At 48.0% G+C, this 20,520-nt stretch overlaps 8 protein-coding genes across 8 annotated transcripts; 3 read left to right on the forward strand and 5 right to left on the reverse strand.

The window, feature by feature from the left end:
• Window positions 1-20: 20 nt before the first annotated feature.
• P175DRAFT_0497573 (telomere maintenance protein PBP2) lies at window positions 21-1,987 on the reverse strand. The gene is made up of 3 exons (XM_040896311.1): window positions 1,302-1,987; window positions 368-1,244; window positions 21-313 (listed from the first exon to the last, which is right to left on the reverse strand). Exons 1-3 carry the CDS (start codon window positions 1,806-1,808, stop codon window positions 291-293), a joined length of 1,407 nt encoding a protein of 468 aa, XP_040755841.1. The 5' UTR covers window positions 1,809-1,987; the 3' UTR covers window positions 21-290.
• A 763-nt stretch (window positions 1,988-2,750) lies between these two features.
• On the forward strand, window positions 2,751-4,291 carry P175DRAFT_0553729 (uncharacterized protein). The gene is made up of 2 exons (XM_040900509.1): window positions 2,751-3,079; window positions 3,153-4,291. The coding sequence occupies exons 1-2, from the start codon at window positions 2,885-2,887 to the stop codon at window positions 4,008-4,010; spliced, it is 1,053 nt and encodes a 350-aa protein (XP_040755842.1). The 5' UTR covers window positions 2,751-2,884; the 3' UTR covers window positions 4,011-4,291.
• Window positions 4,292-4,332: 41 nt separating this feature from the next.
• P175DRAFT_0553730 (uncharacterized protein) lies at window positions 4,333-5,526 on the reverse strand. Its single transcript, XM_040900510.1, has 3 exons — window positions 5,007-5,526; window positions 4,725-4,953; window positions 4,333-4,654 (listed from the first exon to the last, which is right to left on the reverse strand). Exons 1-3 carry the CDS (start codon window positions 5,372-5,374, stop codon window positions 4,472-4,474), a joined length of 780 nt encoding a protein of 259 aa, XP_040755843.1. The 5' UTR covers window positions 5,375-5,526; the 3' UTR covers window positions 4,333-4,471.
• A 390-nt stretch (window positions 5,527-5,916) lies between these two features.
• Window positions 5,917-11,096, reverse strand: P175DRAFT_0553731 (RecQ family helicase MusN). The gene is made up of 4 exons (XM_040900511.1): window positions 10,606-11,096; window positions 6,941-10,545; window positions 6,785-6,863; window positions 5,917-6,728 (listed from the first exon to the last, which is right to left on the reverse strand). Exons 1-4 carry the CDS (start codon window positions 11,018-11,020, stop codon window positions 6,196-6,198), a joined length of 4,632 nt encoding a protein of 1,543 aa, XP_040755844.1. The 5' UTR covers window positions 11,021-11,096; the 3' UTR covers window positions 5,917-6,195.
• A 625-nt stretch (window positions 11,097-11,721) lies between these two features.
• P175DRAFT_0497575 (putative Kelch repeats protein) lies at window positions 11,722-14,122 on the forward strand. The gene is made up of 3 exons (XM_040896312.1): window positions 11,722-12,323; window positions 12,384-12,529; window positions 12,600-14,122. The coding sequence occupies exons 1-3, from the start codon at window positions 11,879-11,881 to the stop codon at window positions 14,034-14,036; spliced, it is 2,028 nt and encodes a 675-aa protein (XP_040755845.1). The 5' UTR covers window positions 11,722-11,878; the 3' UTR covers window positions 14,037-14,122.
• P175DRAFT_036258 (pyridoxal phosphate-dependent decarboxylase family protein) lies at window positions 14,079-15,794 on the reverse strand. Its single transcript, XM_040892924.1, has one exon. It carries the CDS (start codon window positions 15,642-15,644, stop codon window positions 14,121-14,123), a length of 1,524 nt encoding a protein of 507 aa, XP_040755846.1. The 5' UTR covers window positions 15,645-15,794; the 3' UTR covers window positions 14,079-14,120.
• A 102-nt stretch (window positions 15,795-15,896) lies between these two features.
• On the forward strand, window positions 15,897-18,023 carry P175DRAFT_0497579 (proline iminopeptidase). Its single transcript, XM_040896313.1, has 9 exons — window positions 15,897-15,987; window positions 16,050-16,291; window positions 16,376-16,620; window positions 16,687-16,772; window positions 16,839-17,003; window positions 17,062-17,082; window positions 17,136-17,274; window positions 17,324-17,420; window positions 17,519-18,023. The coding sequence occupies exons 1-9, from the start codon at window positions 15,945-15,947 to the stop codon at window positions 17,828-17,830; spliced, it is 1,350 nt and encodes a 449-aa protein (XP_040755847.1). The 5' UTR covers window positions 15,897-15,944; the 3' UTR covers window positions 17,831-18,023.
• Window positions 17,946-20,412, reverse strand: P175DRAFT_0470544 (guanine nucleotide exchange factor MON1). The gene is made up of 5 exons (XM_040895043.1): window positions 19,649-20,412; window positions 18,723-19,585; window positions 18,476-18,657; window positions 18,182-18,416; window positions 17,946-18,106 (listed from the first exon to the last, which is right to left on the reverse strand). The coding sequence occupies exons 1-5, from the start codon at window positions 20,286-20,288 to the stop codon at window positions 18,098-18,100; spliced, it is 1,929 nt and encodes a 642-aa protein (XP_040755848.1). The 5' UTR covers window positions 20,289-20,412; the 3' UTR covers window positions 17,946-18,097.
• Window positions 20,413-20,520: the final 108 nt, after the last annotated feature.

The raw sequence follows: 20,520 nt of genomic DNA on the forward strand, positions 1-20,520 counted from the left end.
GGGAATCGTAAAGAAAAGAGGATGAAGGAATATCAGTGTAAATTAATATGGAAACATAATATGATTGCGACTCGCGCTGTTGTTGTTGTTGTTGTTGTTGTTGTTGTTGTTGTTGTTTTTTTTTTCAAATAATACAGCATAAAGCATATAGTCCCCGAAATGAAACCACCAAGGCCACCATGAAACGACGCATTTTTTTTTTATGTCGCACAAAATCAAATAGCCCAAGCTGCTCCTGAAACAAAAAAAGAAAAAGAAAAATGTAAATAGAGTAAACACACTCACCCCTTTTAGATGCGGTGTTTTTCGCTTTCTGTGACAGCTAATTAGCAGTTGCATTGGGAAGCAAAACTGAACAGATACTAACCAAGTCTCGAGTAGAGCATATACAACGCCATCTGGTTGCATTCCTGGGTACCTGTAATAGTCACCAGGCGCTCGTTGCTGTTTTCTTGAGGCTCGTTGATCTTGATCACACTGCCACTGAGGTGTCGAATCTCGTTGATTTTGGCACCTCCCTTTCCGATGATAGCACCAACCATGTCATTCGGGATATAGATCTGTTGTGTCAGTGGCTGACCGGGCATAGCCCCCCCGACAGGAGCGGCGGGAGTTGGACCGCCACGAGGCTGCGCGGCCTGAGGAGCACCGTAAGGGGCAGGCTGGTGTGGACCAGCTCCAGCATATGGAGTGTTTGGAGCCCCATAATGCATAGCGGGCTGGGATACCGGAGCTGGGGCAGGCTGGCCATGAAGATAAGGAACGCCGTAAGCACCACTACCGGCACGGTTGGCGTTAGGATGGTGTCGCTTAAAGGTATCCGGATGACCATACTGTCCACCAGCTGGCTGCGGAACGTAGGGGACAACCTGCATGCCACCTGGTACGGCTCCAGCAGGACCACCGCTCCGGGTAGCATACGCAGAGGCTGCTGGGCCGCCAAAGCGCTCCGTGAGCTGCTCAACCAGTGTCACAGCAACATAATATGTGGCGATATGAACAGCATCCGCAACACCAAGGATTACAAGAGATCGCTCGGTGGAGAGCGGGAGGCAAGCGTCTGAAGCGTTGAGACGAGCACCCGAGGCCTCTTGAATCTCACGAATACGGCCACCACCCTTACCAATGATCGAACCAATGAGAATGTGGGGGATCAACAAACGCAAGGGGTAAGTTTTGGACTGGGCAGTGGAAGGGGAATCAAGGGGTTCGTTGTTCAAGGTACGGATAATCAAACCAAAGGCCTGCCAAGAAGATAAGTTACTTACCCAAAAAGAAAAGGGGCCAGGGAGAGAACAAACCTTTGCAACAGCATCCTGTGGGCCGCTGACGGTCAAGATACGCTCCACTGCCCCGCGAGAGTAGTCGCTAACGGTGCATTTGGCGCCTGACAAACGGCGGATTTGGGATACATTCTCTCCACCTTTACCAATGACAGTGGCAGCCTCTTGGCTGGAGATGACAGCCCGGATATGAATCCAGCTGGACTCATCCTGGGGGCGCTGGTCACTCTGGCTTCCTGCTTGCTCACCATGAGAGGCAGTCGACTGGATCGGCTGCGTCTCAGCGTGAGCTCCTTTAGAGTTAGGAGCATCGGGGACAACGGTATCACCTTGGCCATCCGCATTTGAATCTGCGGCACCGGAAGAATCAGTCTTGACATCCGCATACGCCTCTGACTCGTCTCCTTTTACTACTTTGTCCAAAGCTGGGCGCTTGGCTTCTGGCTGATCATTCGGACCGGATGGCGAGGAAGGGTCCTCAAGGGGCCGCTTGGTGGATTGTAACGCAGATGGAGAGGCGGACATTATGTCAAAAATTCGCAGCCCTGCTTCACTTACGCAGAAAGTCGGATTGTAAGAATAACTTTCTTTTGTTTCTTTCTTTTCCTTTATTCTGATCGACTATGTACACCAGGAATTCCCAGGAAAGCGTGCTGGTGTGGCGATCGATTGGAAAGGGAATCTGGTGCTTGGAAAAAAAAAAAGAGAACTGGGAAATTGGTGTAATCGTGGATAGTGAAGGAAGTGAGGCTGGAGAAAGGACAGCCGACGAGGTGAGAGAGATGCTGGGTATCACGGGCCTTGAAGGAACTTGAGGAGCAGGAAGCTTCGCGAAAGCAAAGCGGTGCTAAGGTAGGAGGAAAGAAGGAAAATGACTAAATCGGATCGGGTACGATGAGACGGAGCAAAGGTGCTTGTGCTGGGCGATGATAGGAGGTGGACTCAAAAAAAGGGTCCGGGCGTGCTTGGGAGCTGACGGGTGTAGAGCGCGGGGAAGAGATGAAAGAAAAAGAAATATAAAAAAAAGAGCAAGTGGAGGACTTGAAATGACTGCCAAAGCCCAAATCTATCCCCTTCCCTTCCTAGATTACGCGACGCTTTTGTTTGTACACGATGTACACCACAAAGGTCTGGCCACACAACAACCGCACCAGATGAAGGCGCAGTGACTTTTCACGGGAGATAGTGAAAACAAAATAAGAAAGGTGAAAAACACCAAGGTCAAACCAACACCTCCACAGAGCAGGAGATGTGAAGAAGAAGAATGAAGAAGGTGAGGATAAAAGGAGGTGCTGATAGTTAATGTCGCGGTGAAGAGAGGATGTTGAGAGAAGAAGTGAGGCGAATTGCTGGCACGGGGACACGCTAAACTGCTCTGGGTAAGGTGTGGGATCCATCACGTGGGTCTTGTATCAAAGTTGTCGTCCAAGGCGCCGTATGTGTGTTGATAGTAATAAACTACAATTACGCGTTTGGATTGGTGATTTGGTTTGATTATGTCCAATTGTATATGCACATTTTGTATTGGAATAGCAATGATTACAGTCGCGTGAAGATCGCATAAAGGATTTGTTGATTTAACACCCAAATCGCCGCTCCACATGGATTCGATGGAGGTGTCCCAGGAGACTGTCGAAAAGGTCCAACACTTTGCGGAGGATCGTCAAAAGGTCGAAGAATACTATGAACAGCATCGGATTAGCTCGTCTGATATCCAGGACTATGAGCGCAAATTGGATGACACGCTAAGAGAGCTCCAAGATCGAGTTAGACGTCAGGAAGATGACCTGCGCAGGGTACGCCCAGAAATTGACCCTCAAACCCTCACAGGATAAATGAAGCACCCGTTTGAACTAACAGGCGAACCAGCTGCGCGCAGTGAATGCCACACCCAGTATAGGAGTCGAAGCCGGGTCTCGGATGGCTCAAGTGCGAAGAGCCAAGGGAGCCTACGACTCGTTGCTCAAGTCCGAGCCAGATCTTCCGAAGCCAGAATCGCCCCTGCCATCTCTTCTTGCGATTGAAGAGACAACACGCATCCTGAAGGAGAGTAAAGCCTCTATCTCAATGACAGCGGAGAAACTTGTCAATGCCCGTCAGCGCCTAAAAACGGAAGAGACAGCCCTACGTGACGCCCGATCGATACAAGATGGACTACGGAGGCGAATAGACAGCATTAGGAAAGAACAATCGACCAACAAGGAGAAATCCCCCTCTGATTTGGCACGTGACCATTTAGAAGAGCAGCAAAAGAAGATCATTACTCTGGATCAAGACGCCGGTCGCATGAAGACCGCACTGCATAAATTTTGTGAAGATACCCTAGCGCCGATGATCGCAGCCGAAGACCTCGGGGGACCGGCTGTTGGAGACGCGGCAGACATCTCGGACGCTACCCTGGCATCTGGCTATACTCGCCATGGTAAACCGAAGAAACCCAAGTCGTCAGAGACGGAAGATCAAAGCAGCAATCAAAATCGAATTGACGATCTGCTCCGTCGCCAAACCGGGCAGGAGAGCACACAACCATCGAACAAAAGAGAAGCAGCGGCTGTCGCGATACAGGAGCTGCTCGACACCTTATTGGATGCGGGATCATCCTACATAGACGTTCCCCAAGAATCCGCCGCATCCCGGTTTCTAGTGAAGGCAAAGGTTGCCCAGTTCCATCCTCGCGATGCTAGACGGTTAAGGTTAATTGATTTTGGGCGTTCATTGAATGATTGAGCGATCCCTGTTGTGATAAAACTTTTTCGTCCCTGTAGCTGTGTGTCCGGGCTTCGGAAACCGAATAAGCAGTCGAAGCTGCAGCTCAGGTTAAGAAAACCAGCATATTTTCCGGTTTCCCCCTCCTTGCCGCTCGCCCAGCGACAAAAAGCACCAGTTCAGTCCTGCAGTCAAATGCTCTACTTAACCAGGCCCTGTATTTATCATCAAAATAAGTCTTGAGCGAGGATATCTTCTGCTGAGATATCTAAGCAATTAATATAGGAAAGGATGCAGACTAGGCAGAGTAAAAATGTAGAGAAAATATTGTTTAAAACATCCAAATCACACTAGCAACAATAAGATTCTCGACAGACCTGTATTCTTCGCAAATATAGCATTTTGAGCCCAGACCCTACACCTAAAGATACTTCAAAACAAGGATAAAGACAAAGAACCAATAGACCTATCATAGACATTCCTCATATCTGTTGAGTATCTCCAGTCGGGCTTCCAAGAAACCACTGCCCAAAAGTTTTAATCAAGGCCTCGTCCTTCTTACGAAGATCAAATAACCGAGTTGGACGCATCACCAGCGAGCTGCCATCAAAATATGCTTCGATAATCCGAGCATGTTGGGGCCCCATGAAGGAGAAAAGAAGAACCTATATATTTGTACTTGGATTTAGTTTCACTTTTCCTGGGCTGATAGATTATAGGCAGAGCAGAACTTACTGGGGCAGTTAGATGTTTGAAAAAATGGGGCCTCCTGAATTGTGCATAAATTAAGCGGAGAGTAATTATAATCTCTCCTCGTAAAAGTTGACCATCATTACCTTCCAGATCATTATAGATCATGGCTTTCACGTGCGGACATGAACCATCTGTAAATTCAGCAGCTGTGGGGGTTCCATATCCAGGAGACTGATAATCATATAAGCCTGTAAAAGGCTCATCATCAATACTATTATCTTGTGTGAGAAGTTGAGTACAATACACAGAGGCTGGAGGAGGTACCTGATACTAGACCACCTGCCATAGTCATTGCTATGAAGATCGCTGGCAAATATATAGTAGGAGAAATAACTGATCATGTTACGCGTACAATTGATTGGGAGCCTGTAAATTGGGCTAACTGAATCAAAGTCTTGATACATCATCCTATCCCGGTCATATTCATAATCAGGGTTTATCAACAGAGAGGCGGCGCATGGGGTGAAAAATTTCGGCATGGTCTTAGTATTATCTAGATCCATGGACAAGACGTCTACTTTGTGCGTCTTTAGATAGCTGTGATTGAATTGATGTGTCTCAAGACTATTAAAGTGTTTCGCGAGCGCACGGAGCGCAACCCGTAGCTCCTTGTGTTTCTGAGGCTCAGGCATGGTTGTGATAATCAATAGACGCGGGTAGGCAAAATGTAGTAGACTGTAGAATGACTGAGAAGGATTAAGTTATGATAAGAGGTCGTCAAATGATGACAGGAGGAGTTGACTGAAATGGATTCAATTAGGTCTAGCTAGGAGATAGAGAGAAGGAGAGATGCTTGGAGGAAGTATGGAGATCTAGAAGGAAACAGTGGCCTAAATACACTGGGTAGTCACGTGTTGCTATTCACTTAATGGCAGTGCTATTTGCATTCACTAAGTGCAGCACTCCAACAAGTTACATAGGGGACCACAGCGTAGAAACAGGTTTAAGTATTAGTATTTTACTGCCTGGGCAGTGTGAGAAATGAGTGCCAAAAAGATCACTATTCTTACCTGCTTATGTAGGGCTAGTGCGGTTGCTGTGATAGCTCGTGTCTGAAGTCATACCCCTGGTAGAACTAAGCACGCTAATGCTGTGTGAATCAGCTTGTTATTAACTAGTTAATATTAGTTAACTAGTTAGTTAGTTTGCTAGTCAATTAAGCCACGTCACTATTCATGGCTATAACAAATAGACTGGTATAAACTTGACATCTATTTCTTAAGTATCTGAAGAGGATAAGGAGTCCGACTGTATGACTCCCGAAGTAACTAAACATCAGCGCCTCCCGCTATATAATCGTCGAATGGATATCATGTTTTAAACACCCACACAATAAAAAAGAGAAATATAAAGCCAACACAACGCCTAAACATGCAATGCAACCAATACAAGTTCAAGGTGCTGATCATGCAACGCATCATAAAACTCATCATGGTAAAAATGTACAGCACAATTACACGGGCATCATGGCTATCCGGCTAGCTTGTGGCTTGCCCTTCGTGTCTTTCCGTGGGAAAGGTCGACCCTCCGCATTCTTACTAGTTTTGCTTGTTTTACTCCTTGACTTGGAGGGTTTGGTTCTGGGTTTTGAATCTGTATTCTGGCGGCGAAACCGTTTGGTGGCCTTTCGCTTTCGAGGTCTCGCGCTGCTAGATTCTGCAAGCGCGGGTTGGTACTCGTCGGTCGAATCATCGTCCATAGTATGCTCGGTTGATGGGAAATATCGACTGGAAACAATGCTGTCACCCTGATCCAGAACGGTTGCCTGGTCTAGGATGTCATCGCAATCGCTAAATTCATCACTACTACTGATATTGACGACATTGTGATGATTCGGATCAGGAACAACACCGTCAATATCATCACGGTCCTTTTTCAATTCAGTATAACGGCGCTGGGTATCTCGAATTAGTTTTAGGATTCTGTCGCCGTATCGCTGAACCTTGTCTGCGTCTATGCCTGGGATTTGAAGTAGTTCGGTTTTGTCTGTTTCTATGTTAGCAAGATCCGCAAAGGTACCGAGCCTATTTTTCCTATCTAACCTTTAGGGAAGACGATGACCATTTCACGAAGAACAGTGTCCGTGAAAGGTTGGTTTCGAAGTCCTTTGTTCAATACCAACTGCTCAGACGTTAGTCATTTTGTTTCGCGACTTCGAGGGAATTTGTGGAAGAGATGAACGGCGGCGAAGGACTTACATCCTGACAATAAGCCTTAGCATAGACCATGAAATCTTCGGCGACTGCTTTATGAAGAGAGTCCAGCTGATCAAAGCGACGGTCTTGTGTGATCCTTGGCCCAGGAAGATTCGTTTTATTTTTCTTCCGGTCACCGGCAATGCGAATCCTCTCAAATCCGTCACTATCTCTGTCACTATCCGACTCATCGCCGTCCATACCATTGTAGCGATACCGGGCTAGCTGGCGTTGGTGTGCAGATTGGACCGGCGATGACACGTTTGTAGACTGTGGTTGGTAATCCTTCCTTGTTTCAGTCCGACCTGACTTTCGACCCTTGCCATTCGGAGATATTCGAACGTCAAGTTTCAATCGGGATCGGCCGCTCTCGAATTCTGCAGCACGTCGTCCAAGTTTGACGTACTGATTCGCGAATTTGGCCTTGTTGAGTACATTTTCTTCTTTCAAAGCACCTTCACGAAGCAGCTTGTGAAAGAGGCGCTCAGCCTCCCCGAGGTCGAGATCTGATCCGTGACCGTAACCAGTGGCGTTCTTATGTTCAATTGATTTAAATTTTGTTACCCTGCCTCGGAAGATATGAACGCAATAGGACACTGTCACGTTCTCGCCCAGACCTTGAAAATACCGTACAACTTTGATGGCTGCTGCGGCGTATTCAGAAAAGTCCTGGGGCTCGAAAACGGAATCTGACTTGCAGTTGTCGCATGAAGCATTACAGTCTTCTTGTCGGAACCGTTCGTTGAAATAGGCTAGAATTTGCACTCTCCTGCAATCACTTTTGTTTTCGCAAAATTGCACAACATTATGAAGCATCTGGCGCTGTCGGTTTTTCTGTTGCTTATTACCGTCACTTTGATCGATCATGCGGCGGAGAATTGTTGTATCTCGATAGCAGTAATAAAGATAACACCCAGACCTTTTCCCATCGCGACCAGCGCGCCCAGTCTCCTGGTAATACCCTTCCAGGCTTTTGGGAATGCTGTGATGTATCACGAATCGTACATCAGGCTTGTCAATCCCCATACCAAAAGCAATAGTTGCAACTATCACATGCGACTGACCACTCTGCCAACGTTGCTGGATATCTGCCCGATCTTTTGGCTCCAGTCCCGCGTGATAATGTTCTGCCTTGATCCGATAGTTGTCCCGAAGTTGTTTCGCAACTTTTTCGCAAGAATCTCGTGATAAACAGTAAACGATACCGGATTTGTTTCGATATTGGCCCGTGATGGTTTCAGCCATACTGGCTAGTAGCTCAGCTGACCTCGTCTTGGGCCGGACCTCATATGTTAGGTTCGGCCTATTAAAACTTTGGGTGAAGACTTCGCAACCATCCATTTTGAGGTTGTGAATGACATCCACCTTGACGTTTTCTGTTGCGGTGGCAGTTAATGCCATCATAGGGACGCCGGGCAACCGAGTTCTGAGCTCCCCAATCTCCTTGTAATCTGGGCGGAAATCGTGACCCCATTGACTGACACAGTGAGCTTCGTCGATGACAATGCGTGCCAGCCTTTTTCTGCAATTCAAATCTTCTAGACTTCGGGTAAGATGTTTACTTTTGTTCATCATTTCGGGTGTAATGTATAGAAGCTCAATGTGCTCTTCGGCATGTGGAGCCGACAATGTGTCCAGTATCCATTTGCGTTCATCTCTTGGTGTCTCACCATTGACCAGAAATGCTTTGATGTTATTACGACGCAGATGAGTGACCTGATCATGCATCAAGCTGAGCAGTGGTGAGACGACAACTGTGACTCCCTTTGTCGCGCCGCTGGAGACAACAGAAGGTAACTGATAGCAAAGGGATTTTCCTCCACCTGTTGGCATCAAGACAAACGTATCTTTTCCACTCAGCGTTGCATCGATTGCTTCAAGTTGATTAAGCCGAAATCCACGAAGGCGGAATCTGTCTTTCAGAGCATTTCTTACGTCTTTCGACCATGGGTGTTGGTTCCAGAGAGCGCCATGGCTTTGCGATTTTTGTGTTGGGGGAAGCCTTGGTGCGTTGCCAGATGTTTCAGCAAAAACTTTGCGACTTTCAGGCCCATGTGTTTGGGTCGTGGAAAACTGGTCATCCTGAAAATGATCTGCGGCCTCCAGCATCTCCTCGTCGAAATCATCTAGATCAAATTCGTCCCGTTCTTGCAGAGGCGTAGGAGATCCCATAGTCCTGGTAAATCCTGTCTCACCGTCGCTCGTAATTGGACAATCGTACTCAAAACGTCCATGGTTGGAAGTACTCGTGGAAACATTTGCCATGGAACTGGCAACAGACGCGGCAGCCCTAGATCGAGAGCCATCTGCGTCAAACGAGTGCTGGGGAACCTGGCGGGTAAGGGAGTTTTCACTGTGACCGTGTTTCCTCAAACTTGAGGAATCTTTAATATCTCTAGGTTTCCTTTGAGATGGCGGCGCTGAAGAGTTTGGTCGCTCAGGACCATTCTCGGGAACCGAGTCTATACCCGATAATAAACCGGCTGTCTTGAGCAAGCGAAGTATATCAGTTTCGACATCTTTCAATTGTGATGCGACTCTTTTATTTTGCTCGAGCTCCGGAATTGTTCGCGGATCGCCCCCTCGTTGTATGACTTTCAAAATGGCATTTCTAAGAGACTCCGATTCTTGTTCGCAAGTCCTGTAGACGAGTTTCTGTGTCTTCAACGACTCGACCGCCTCGATTCGATCTGCGAGAACTTTGTTTTCGGCAATAAGTTCAGGAGCCAGCTCGCCCTTCATTGCCTGCTGGTAAACTACTTCCGAATTCTTTGTGAGACTGGTCTTCATGCGCGAAATAAGGCGGTCGAGTGAGTCATCTGGCAGTCGCAGAAAATTTTCGACGTTCTTGTCAACAGGCACAGAAGTTGATTTTGAGGCACTCTGAGGCACGGAAGGGCAGGAGGATGGAGGAGAACCACGAGGTGTTACCTCGCTTTCGGGTGTAGTGACGGAACGATGGACGCTTGGCATGCCCATTGAGTCCGGAGATATTGGGATATTCTGCTTTGCAAGCTTATCAAATCCGCCGCCGTAGAATGGACTTTCCTGGGGCAAAACCGGATACAAAGACTCCTCTGTGTTTTCAACCAAGTCCTGCTTATTTTTAACCCAGTCATCGAATAAGCTATCAGCATCTTCATATTCCGAGTCTTCGATGATCTGGTTCTTTCTGGTACGCTTGGCTGATGATGGACCCTGTTTCTTGGACGGCGGAGATGTGCAATCGTTCTTAGCTCGAGTAATTTCCAAAGGGCGTGGAGATCTACTAAGCTTTGTCTTTCCAGATACTAACGGTGAGCAGACATTATGGGCGTTTTTTTTGGGGGGGGAGAGAAGTTTAGAGGGGTATTCGTCGCTTTTGCGTTTCTTTCCCCTCTTTTCTAACGGTTCTTTTCGGAGTGTGGCTTCTTCGGTCCAAAGCTGGCACGGCTCCCCAAACTCTTCTATAGCGTCAGAAGAGTGTGTGTTGTGATCCAAGTCGATGGTTAAGTCGATGGTATCGACCTTTTGTAAAGAAGATTGTATGTCTTGGCTTGCTTTGGGTCTTTGGGGGGTCCTTATCAGTGTGTCCGACTCGTGGAATAAAGACCCAGAGCTAAGCGGCTCTTTAGGTGGATGACAACCGTTAGTACGTAGGGCAATTTCGCCAGAGAAGATCACCATACCTTTCACATCTTTACTCCGAGGAGTTCCAGATCCTCGCTGTCGTGTCGGAGAAGATGTCGCCGCAGCTTTTAATGGTTTCATAGGGTTGTTCGGGGAGGAATCTTTCGCACGGCTGAGCATTCGAGGCTTGATCGCCGACTGAGGCGCAAAGAGTAGTCGTGCCATATCTGTGTCGGAAACAACCCCAATTCCATCATTCAAATTCTTAATATTTGTCGCGGTGGCCGGCTGCGAATCCTTGATGCTAACACCGCCAATCTGACTGGCAGTCGGGCTATATGTTGGGATCGGATCGTTCAGAGAAGGACTTTGGTCGACGTGGGACTCCCACGCAGAAGGAGTCAACACTGGGTATAGCGATGGGCCTTGATCCAACAGCCATTTCAGATGGGCTTTGAGATTGTTTTTAGTCATAGAGGCGTGTTCTCGTTCTCATGATTCCGCCTGGCGATTCCCAACAGTGAGAGACAAGAGGAACTCATCTCTGTGCAACAACTCGGATCCAATCAACATTGCAAAGCTCTAATACCAACGGCACGCGTCTCCATATCCGAACGCGTCGTCACGTGGGCGGTGAGTAAGTACCTTCTCTACAAAAACAAGATGGAAATTGGAAATGGGGAGGAGTCGAATTTGGCGCTCAAGGTAATAAATACATTTATCATTATATCGTGCATCTGCTAGATGGAGGGCATTGCTTTCATGCTCTTGAAGTACAACCTGAATACTTTGTTCTGGTTGACTTGATGACTTTCACGAAAACTTATCAATACACCGAATTTCACTCTCTATACAACTCCTATGTTGACAATACATGCCAACCAATTTGAAATCTTCATTGGAAGAGTACTGTCTTCGAGAATCCGGCCTTTTGTTTTATCATGCTTACATTTCCCAGGCTAGAAATAATATTCTAGTTAAGGAAATGATTAATATGCGTGCTTCTGTTGCTTGTAATCTGCATGGAAAAGTAGATCGCAAACTATGTATGTACAACTCAGGGACGTAACTACAATACACGTATCAAATAAGTAATAATGGAGGGGATTGGATTCGATACATTTTTTTCTCTGAGCCCCGCGCCACAAATTGTAGGTAGCTCTTCTTGATCATATACTTTGACAAAATATTTTCATAATAACAATTCTTCGGAGTCCAAAAAAAGGTGACATCAATTGCCTAGTGACAATTGACTGGTCTTCTCTTGCACCAGAGCGGACGTTGTACCTCATTTCTCATTTTCAAGGGCTTGGGCTCTATATTTGACAAAGCATGGGAAAGAAGAGCAAGAAGTCCGCAGAGCACAAAGAGCGTGTAGCGGCCAAACAGTCCAAGAAGGCTGCTCAGAAAGACAAGAAAACCAAAACCAAGGGTCGAGACGCGGACAGTGATGCTGAAGATGCTGACTTGGATGCTATCTTAGCCCAATATGCTGAGGAACAAGCCAAGTTTCTCAAGGTCACTGAGGTCGTTGGAGAGCCACCATCTCCTCGATCCTCTGCAACGGTGCTTGCATCTCCTTCAAACAGGAATGAGGTACTGATTTTTGGTGGCGAGTATTTCGATGGCACACTGGCTACCTTCTTCAACAATCTGTTTGTGTATCTCATTGATCGAGGGGAATGGAGGGAGGTCACGAGCCCTAACAGTCCACTCCCTCGAAGTGGACATGCCTGGTGTCGTGGAGGAAATACAGGAGGCATTTATTTATTTGGAGGTGGGTTACCCTTAGAATCATCTGTATTCGTACGTAGTATGTCTAACATCTAGCCTGAAGGTGAATTCTCGTCCCCGAAGCAAGGCACATTTTACCACTACAACGATTTTTGGCACCTTGATCCCTCGACAAGAGAGTGGTCACGCCTTGAGACGAAAGGGAAAGGGCCTCCGGCTAGAAGTGGCCACAGAATGACTTATTTCAAGGTGAGCAAATTAGCGCATAGACCGTCTATTCTCCAGATATATCTAGGATCACACGCTGATAGCCTAGAAGAACTATATTATCCTGTTCGGTGGGTTCCAGGACACTTCACAGCAGACGAAATATCTTCAGGATTTGTGGATCTATGACTGTTCCAAATACGCATGGTTCAACCCTGTTCTTTCAACAGCTTCGCAGAAACCGGATCCCCGTTCGTCTTTCTCCCTTCTCCCTCATGAATCTGGGGCCGTTCTATATGGAGGTTACTCGCGGGTTAAAGCTTCTACCGGAGTCGGAGGTAAGCCAGGTAAAGGCGGGCCTCAGCGGATGACCATGAAGCCCATGGTTCACCAGGATACCTGGTTTCTTCGAATTACGCCACCTGCAGCCGATGCTCCCGCATCGGCGCCTCCTACCATTCGTTGGGAGCGGAGAAAGAAGCCTGCAAACTCCCCTAATCCTCCTCGAGCCGGGGCCACCATGGCATATCACAAGGGCCGAGGCATCATGTTTGGTGGTGTTCATGACGTTGAATTGAGCGAGGAGGGAATTGATAGTGAATTTTTCGACACTTTATTCGCGTGGAACACCGATAGAAACCGTTTCTTTCCTCTGACCCTGCGTCGACCCAAGGCGGCGGGTAAAAAGCAACAGGCAAACCAGGGCAAGTCGCGAGACCGGACGAAAGCCGACGAAGAAGAGCTTTTGCAGAATCTAAAAGCCCTAGAGGCGAAAGGAGGACTGCGCAACCTCGATGACGGTGACGATGATGAGTTCATGCAGAATGCGCCTAAAACGAACGAAGAGCCTGAGCAGCCGGAAAAGCCCGCTGTTGTTCGCTTTGAAATGCCTCATATGCGCTTCAATGCTCAATTAGCTGTACAGGAAGATACCCTTTTCATCTACGGCGGTACTTTCGAAAAAGGCGACCGGGAGTTTACCTTTAACGACATGTATTCCATTGATCTCGTGAAGATGAATGGGGTCAAAGAAGTCTTCTCCAAGGAGCCCGATAACTGGCATCTTCTTAATGAAGCAGACAGCGACGATGAAATGGAAGAGGATGAAGAGGAAGGAGATGAAGATGACGAGGAGGATGAGGAGGATGCTATGTCATTGGATACTGCCTCCCCGGCTCCCACTGAAATAACGGTACCTTCTGTAACCCTAGAGATGGAGCAGCTCGATGTAGAGGAACAAGGAGCAGAGTCTTCCGTCCAGGATAGCAGACCACTGCCCCGTCCCTTCGAAAGCTTGCGTGAATTCTTCAGCCGTACATCTGAAGAATGGCAGAAGATTTTAATCGACACTATGAAGGAGAAGGGAATGGGTGCAGAGAAGAATGTTAAAGAGCTGCGCAAGGATGCCTTTGAGATGGCGGAAGAGAAATGGTGGGATAGCAGAGAAGAGATTACGGCATTGGAAGATGAACAGGAGGCAGCCGGCATCGGTGAGGTGGTTAGTATCGCTGACCGTGAAAACGCTGGCGGTGCTGGACGACGAAGGTGATTTTGTTATTTCTGTAGACATTTTAAAATTCGGTACATTCAATATGTATGGGGGGTTGGAAAGAAAAAAAAGCAACAATATAATTCAAGGGACTCTATTCTCTTCTGTCCCAGCGACACCATCTAAAACCTGTCTCACGGTAGCAAAATTGCTGTCATCGGCCCTCCAATTGGAAATGGCAATTCGACACGCTGGTCTTCCCTGCCAGGATGTGCCCGAGACAAATATCTTGCGAGTCTCGTTGATTTTAGCTGCAAGTTGGCGGTTCAACTCGTCATCTTTGGCGCTGAACAGCACCACCACGTAAGTTCGATCAAGTAGTTCTTGCTTATTTCCCACCTCTGGCAAGACATTGTACTTGGGGTGTTCGAAAAGCCACTCTGCGATCATTCTAGCAAGCCGAATGTGCCTCTGGAGCATCATTTGATACCCTGTTCTTCCATAGGCAACCAGGGATGCGTAGGCGGGTAGAGCTCGAAATCTCCTGGAGTTTTCTATCCCAATATTCAATGGGGATGGTATTGACTGTGCTTGACTCCCGCCCGTAAGATATGCCGCATTGGCATTCTGAAACACCTTCACTGCTTCATCTTTATGGCGGCAGAGAAAGAAGCCACAGTCGTATGGGACATTCAGAAGCTTATGTCCGTCTGCCGTCAGCGAATCCGCCAATTCAATTCCTTCACAGCCCTTGACAGTCACACCGAATTCGGGAATCTGCGGAAGAATGCGACCAAATATTCCAAATGCGCCGTCCACATGCAGCCAGGCTCCATACTTATCGCACATGCTGCGCAACGCCTGCATTTCCTCGGCCCCGCCCGTCGCGAATTGGCCCGTGTTGACCTCTCCGCACGACACGGCGACAATAGTTGCTTTACCAGGCCTCTGTAGTTCAGTTTCAAGCAGCTCCAAATTGAATCTCAGTGGGTCGTTATCTTGGCTGACATCTTTAACATTGGCACGGCCAATCCCCAGGACCCCAGCTGCCTTGACAAGGGATGAATGTGGCATCGTCGAGAGTATCTGTATGCCTGAAAGACCTGCCGCTTGCATGGTTTCAAATAGTCCCGACTCTCCTACACTCTCAATAGCCGCTGTCCCTTTCTCTTTGAGGGCAGTTCGCAGGATATATTCTCTTCCGCAGGCCAACCCCAGGATATTGCTCGCTGTCGCCCCAGTCGTAAAGGTGCCATTTTGCCAATCGCGACCCAGTTGTAGAAGATCTACGAGAAGACCCAGAGTCACATATTCAACGTCTGTCGCAACAGAATGGTCAGGGAGGTGTACCTGAACGTTCTGATCGTACGCAGAAACGATATTATCTGCAAAGAGGGCGGCGGGAGTGACCCCGCCAGTAACAAAGCCATAGTAATTGGAGCTTATGCTGCTGTTGTTGAAAGCTGGGACAAGATCCTCTAAGATATGTCGCCTAGCAGACTCAAACCCGACGCCGCTCGCCTGAAGAGAAGTTGGTAGAGATGCCCGGGCTTTGGCTAAGCTTTGAGCATCCGGCAATACAGTGGACTTGGGAGACTGAAAAACTTCCCATAGCTTTCGCTGGAGCTCGCCGTGCTCTTCCGCGGTCCGTTGGGTGTTTGTGTTCATGAGGTCGAGGATATATTGGGATCAGTTATTCGGTAGAACTCCTACTCTGTAAGCAGGGGCAGCACCAGTCATATTAATATTATGACTTAGAAGAAATGATACTGTGGACATCGCCCAAGGGGAGCAATCCGTTTGGCGGGGAGTAACAGCGCTAATGGGTTAAGGAAGTTAAGTTCCATCGGGGGTTGGTCTAATCCAGACCAGCGCGCACGAAGTGGACTCTTGCAATAATTCCACATCCCGTCCCGTCTGCTCATTCTCTCTTGTCGCAAAACCTCCACGATTTCGTTGAGAGGCACAATGGCTGCAGCACTTATTGATAGACGGCTCCATACGATTCCAGGTACATTTGGGGGGGTATTCTCGTTGCCAGTGAGGCTTTGCGCTGATATGCTGCCATTCTAGGAAAACTCCGTGTGGCAGAGCTGTTCTTCGAGGTTCCTATCAACTACAGTCAACCAGAAAATGGCACGCTACGACTCTTTGCTCGTAGTGTGCGCCGTTGGGTGAAGCCTGTTGAGCCCGTGAAGGATGACAAGCAGCCTCCTATCCCCTGGCTAGTCTACTTACAGGGTGGTCCAGGAATGGGTTGTCGCCCTCCGCAGGAGTATGGCTGGGTTGGATCAGCCCTTGATAAGGGGTACCAGGTCCGTTATGCCATATTTTGATTTATTATACACAGTAGACCCTCTTCGTTTACGCCAATTTTTTTTTTATTAAGGGTCGTATAGGTTCTGTTCCTTGACCAGCGAGGCACTGGCCTCAGTTCTACAATTACAGCAGGCACCCTAGCTTTGCAAGGAAATGCCGTCAAGCAAGCTGAATACCTGAAAAACTTTCGTGCTGACAATATTGTCCGCGACTGTGAAGCTATCCGTCGGTGTCTTACTGCAGACTACCCCGAGGAGAAACGAAAATGGAGTATAATCGGCCAGAGTTTTGGGGGGTTCTGTGCCGTGACCTACCTTTCCATGTTGTAAGTTAAGGCCCATCCATCCTCCATCTCGGACACTTTGCCCTAATACTTGTCCTCCATCCAAAGTCCAGAAGGCCTGGCTGAGGTTTTTATCTGTGGCGGGCTTCCTCCTCTCGTGAATGGTCCAGATGCAGTGTATGCTCGCACTTATGGTAGGTCTAAACCCGGGGTGTTTCCCCCAGTTTGTATGCGTAATTTGTCCATCTAACTCTCAGTAGAAAAGGTCCTTGAGCGGAACCAAGCATATTACTCCAAGTTTCCCGAGGATGTAGAGCGGGTTAAAAGGATCATGCAATATCTCAAGGGAAACAAAGTCCCTCTTCCATCCGGGACACTTACTCCTGAGCGAATCCAGCAATTAGGTATTGCGTTCGGCATGCACGGTAGGAAAGATCTTCACCTTATCCCTGGTTACCAAGAAAAATTCTAACTCGTTAATAGGCGGACTTGATAGTATTCATGGTAACATACCAATCTTCATCTAAGGTTGCTTACGAATTGCTAAGCATATCTAGATCTTATCTTCCGCGCCTCCAGCGATTTGGAAATCTTTGGATTCATAACACATCCAACCCTCATCGCACTCGACAGCTATGGCGGCCTCGATAGTAATATCATCTATGCCATCCTCCATGAATCGATTTACTGTCAAGGGTAAGGATGGACGAAGAAGAGCACACGTTCATTACTAACAGCCAAACAGAGAGGCCTCGGCCTGGTCTGCAGACAGATTACGTTCCTCAAATGCCCAGTTCAATATTTCTGATGATGCACCAGAAATCTTATTTACTGGAGAAATGGCAAGCCTCCGTCCCTTTCCCCCTTTCCTCTTCCAACAACCAAAAATTTCCTATAGCTGAATTTTTCTAACGCGAAACCCCGACTCATATGGTAATAGATCTATAAAGACATGTTCGACTCCTACGACGAGCTCAATAAAATCAGAGATGCCGCCGATATCCTAGCCACGACAGAAAACTGGCCCGCCCTCTACGACGAAGCCCAGCTGGCGAAGAATGAAGTCCCCGTTTACGCGGCGACCTTCATCGATGACATGTATGTCCACTATGACCACGCCTCCAATACCGCCGGAAAGATCAAGGGGATCAAGCAATTCATCACGAACGTGATGTATCACAACGCTATTCGAAGCAAATCGGATGAGCTTATACAGCAGCTTTTCGCTCTTCGGGACGACACGATCGACTAAAGCATGCTTCTGCGATGCCAGCTACCTAGGTAGTAGGCTTAAGGCCATACATATGCTTAATATGTAAGACCTATGGTTGAAATGACCAACGTATGACACGGGAAATGAATGATAGGATTTCAGTTGAGAGGTAGCAAAGGAGTATTTACAGGACTTATACAGAGTATCTTCTTGGTCTATAGGTAAAATCAATAAATAATATAATATAATATATCTCCACCCATGAGATAACTCCAAAAAAAAAAAAAAAAAATTGGAATCGAGGGCTCAAAAAACCTGATGGTTTCGTTAGTAATATTTCTTGAGACTCAACTGAAGGGAGGGAAGGAAGGAAGGAAGGAAGGGCCTTACAGCGCCACCGATGATGAATAATCTTTCTTCTTCCTTTTGTACCCACTGGACAATCTTACTAGCGCTCTGAGCGAGCGCGTTGCGATTTGCATGTGGACCAGCAACACAGTAGAGTTCGAATACGGGGGTTACCCATGCGAAGGAACTCGAGGACTGTGTGACGCAGTGGTGCACCTTGACATGGGTATGCTTTGCGTGAACGCTCGCGTGAAGGTTATTATACGTCGACATCAGCCTAGAGCAGAAGAGTTAGCTGCAAGGGCTGCGTGGCTCGGAAGAAACCGACCAACATACCTTCGACGTCGGGAGGCAGACGAGAATTCTAGGTCATACGAGGACATCGTGAATTGTACATTCGCCCGCGATTTGTACATAAAGTGATGCAAGACAGTCCCTGGGACGATGTCGGTTGTGCTTGGTCGGCCCTTGTCGATGGCCTCCTTGATTATTTTGATGCTGCCGTTTTTTTCCATTTGCTGGACAAAAGTCAGTCAGGTCATGTCATGGCGCAGCAACTCCCAAGGCAAAAACGCGATCATACCTCCACAAAGATATCTCTCATTTTCTGTAATTCAAAGAAGCTTTCTTTATCCGTGCTGATTAAGATAATTGCAACCGATTCTTCCTTTGTGGCTGTGTCTTCCGCTGCACTGCTGGCGTCCTCCCTGAGATCGAGGAAGCTGACATACATGTATAAATATCCGCTGCTGTTGAATCCGGGGAGACACACCGGAATCCAGCTTTCGCCACCGCCAGCTTTGACGGCCTCTGCCTCAAAAATCATATTAAATAATAGCAGCAGGTCACCGGGGTGTAATGAGTGTTTCTTGGGCCTGATCACGCTGACTAGGCGACCGCCTGCAACCACGAGGCCGTAGAGGAGATTGCTTACTTTTGTCTTCAAAAGGGTGTTGTTGATGGTTTGACGGTGAGATTTGCGGATTTTCAGGCATTCCAAAGCCGAAAGCAAGGTTGAAGGCGAGCCCCGGGTGAAACTGTCCGCGAGTGTTGATAGGAGCGTTTCGGATCCTTGCAACGGGCGTTTTAAATCGGTAGACGGCCGCACCGAGAAAAGGTGGGTTAGAGACGGAAGAGTTAACGTAGATAGAATCTGCATATACAGCGCTTCAAGTTGAAGCTTGAGTTGAGTATCACTTTCGAGAATTCGACTGATTGCAACCAAATGTAATGGCCCTTTGGTTACCACCGCGAATTTGGTATCGCCAGCGGTAAAACTGCTCAAGCGGTCCCCGGAATCTTCATAGAAGGAGATGATGGTCTGGATAATCCCAACATAGGTTGAAATGAGCCCGCCATCCCCATGTCTGGTCCAGATCGGCTTTCCAGCAGCCGAAAGAATGATGTAGTGTTTCCGTTTTGCTTTCCAGTTCTTCAAAACCAGCTCTGATGATCAAACAAAGGGTCAGCAATCCACCGTGTGAACCCCAAACCACAGAGAACACCTACCCTCATTCTCTCCCTGCTCACCAATATCCCCGACTGATTCAAATTCACCTGTGAAGTCGTCTTCGATGTCATCCGCCTGAAACTCGGGAAACTGCATCAAACCAGTAGTGCTATCTTCTTGAACAACCCCGGGGTCCGATGATGCGAGATCGTTGAAGACATTGTCACCATCACCAAGTTCGGTGTATGGCGCAAAACTTCGAACACTCGCAGAATCACCAGCGTCACTCCCACCCTTGGGGGTAGTTAGGGCTAGGTGGCTCAGGCTGGCCTTGGCTCGTAAAGTGCCAGGGAGTGGGCGAACGGGGGGGAAGACGTCCCTTCCATTTTCATAAGACGCAATATCCGTTAAAGACACAGCGGTGGTAGCCCTTGACTGCAGAGGTAGCTGCGTCACTGGGGTATTCAGTCGCGGAGTCCCGGGAGGTGCGCCTCCATCCTCCAACAGGCTGAGGGTATTGGGACGCGGAGGTAAAGGTGGGGGACGGCCTTCGGGGCTAGAACTGCGATCGGAGCTGATACATCGAGATTGATCGCTTGTTAAATAGACAGATTCATCCTTCACACGGGCCTGCGCATCATCATCATCATCATCGTCACCGGATGAGCCCCGTGGCGGATCGCGAACTTCCGGGTCCATAGTAAGTAGCTGGCGCGCATTGGAGAGAGCGGAACATCTGCCTCACGAATGACCAAAAGGGGTGCAGTTAGGATCTGTAAAGCATATTATCATATATTAAGAAAAGTCAAGAATCACAGCAACGCCAGGGTTTGGTGGGAGGAGAGAAGCTCCTCAAAGGCGGACGGACTTAGTAAAACTGATCTCCTGCCTGGTTGGCGGTTTCGCTTTCGCTTTCGGCTGCGTGGCTTCA

This window comes from Aspergillus ochraceoroseus (genome assembly GCF_002846915.1).
Source record: "Aspergillus ochraceoroseus IBT 24754 chromosome Unknown P175scaffold_1, whole genome shotgun sequence".
NCBI classification, from domain to species: domain Eukaryota; kingdom Fungi; phylum Ascomycota; class Eurotiomycetes; order Eurotiales; family Aspergillaceae; genus Aspergillus; species Aspergillus ochraceoroseus.

What these genes read in the sequence shown, in the direction of transcription:
- P175DRAFT_0497575 (XM_040896312.1), top strand. Translation starts at nt 11,879, where the DNA reads ATGGGAAAGAAGAGCAAGAAGTCCGCAGAGCACAAAGAGCGTGTAGCG. An exon ending in AGGCATTTATTTATTTGGAG is followed by an intron (nt 12,324 to 12,383) that starts GTGGGTTACCCT and finishes TCTAGCCTGAAG; the next exon opens with GTGAATTCTCGTCCCCGAAG. An exon ending in ACAGAATGACTTATTTCAAG is followed by an intron (nt 12,530 to 12,599) that starts GTGAGCAAATTA and finishes ATAGCCTAGAAG; the next exon opens with AACTATATTATCCTGTTCGG.
- P175DRAFT_0497573 (XM_040896311.1), bottom strand. Translation starts at nt 1,808, where the DNA reads ATGTCCGCCTCTCCATCTGCGTTACAATCCACCAAGCGGCCCCTTGAG. An exon ending in CACAGGATGCTGTTGCAAAG is followed by an intron (nt 1,245 to 1,301) that starts GTTTGTTCTCTC and finishes TCTTCTTGGCAG; the next exon opens with GCCTTTGGTTTGATTATCCG. An exon ending in TATGCTCTACTCGAGACTTG is followed by an intron (nt 314 to 367) that starts GTTAGTATCTGT and finishes TAGCTGTCACAG; the next exon opens with AAAGCGAAAAACACCGCATC.
- P175DRAFT_0470544 (XM_040895043.1), bottom strand. Translation starts at nt 20,288, where the DNA reads ATGGACCCGGAAGTTCGCGATCCGCCACGGGGCTCATCCGGTGACGAT. An exon ending in TGAGCAGGGAGAGAATGAGG is followed by an intron (nt 19,586 to 19,648) that starts GTAGGTGTTCTC and finishes TTTGATCATCAG; the next exon opens with AGCTGGTTTTGAAGAACTGG. An exon ending in TCTGCCTCCCGACGTCGAAG is followed by an intron (nt 18,417 to 18,475) that starts GTATGTTGGTCG and finishes CTTCTGCTCTAG; the next exon opens with GCTGATGTCGACGTATAATA.
- P175DRAFT_0553729 (XM_040900509.1), top strand. Translation starts at nt 2,885, where the DNA reads ATGGATTCGATGGAGGTGTCCCAGGAGACTGTCGAAAAGGTCCAACAC. An exon ending in AGGAAGATGACCTGCGCAGG is followed by an intron (nt 3,080 to 3,152) that starts GTACGCCCAGAA and finishes CAGGCGAACCAG; the next exon opens with CTGCGCGCAGTGAATGCCAC.
- P175DRAFT_0553731 (XM_040900511.1), bottom strand. Translation starts at nt 11,020, where the DNA reads ATGACTAAAAACAATCTCAAAGCCCATCTGAAATGGCTGTTGGATCAA. An exon ending in CTAAGGCTTATTGTCAGGAT is followed by an intron (nt 6,864 to 6,940) that starts GTAAGTCCTTCG and finishes ACGTCTGAGCAG; the next exon opens with TTGGTATTGAACAAAGGACT. An exon ending in GGTCATCGTCTTCCCTAAAG is followed by an intron (nt 6,729 to 6,784) that starts GTTAGATAGGAA and finishes ACATAGAAACAG; the next exon opens with ACAAAACCGAACTACTTCAA.
- P175DRAFT_036258 (XM_040892924.1), bottom strand. Translation starts at nt 15,644, where the DNA reads ATGAACACAAACACCCAACGGACCGCGGAAGAGCACGGCGAGCTCCAG.
- P175DRAFT_0553730 (XM_040900510.1), bottom strand. Translation starts at nt 5,374, where the DNA reads ATGCCTGAGCCTCAGAAACACAAGGAGCTACGGGTTGCGCTCCGTGCG. An exon ending in GGCAGGTGGTCTAGTATCAG is followed by an intron (nt 4,954 to 5,006) that starts GTACCTCCTCCA and finishes ACAAGATAATAG; the next exon opens with TATTGATGATGAGCCTTTTA. An exon ending in TCAAACATCTAACTGCCCCA is followed by an intron (nt 4,655 to 4,724) that starts GTAAGTTCTGCT and finishes ACAAATATATAG; the next exon opens with GTTCTTCTTTTCTCCTTCAT.
- P175DRAFT_0497579 (XM_040896313.1), top strand. Translation starts at nt 15,945, where the DNA reads ATGGCTGCAGCACTTATTGATAGACGGCTCCATACGATTCCAG. An exon ending in GTGACCTACCTTTCCATGTT is followed by an intron (nt 16,621 to 16,686) that starts GTAAGTTAAGGC and finishes CTCCATCCAAAG; the next exon opens with TCCAGAAGGCCTGGCTGAGG. An exon ending in AGTGTATGCTCGCACTTATG is followed by an intron (nt 16,773 to 16,838) that starts GTAGGTCTAAAC and finishes AACTCTCAGTAG; the next exon opens with AAAAGGTCCTTGAGCGGAAC.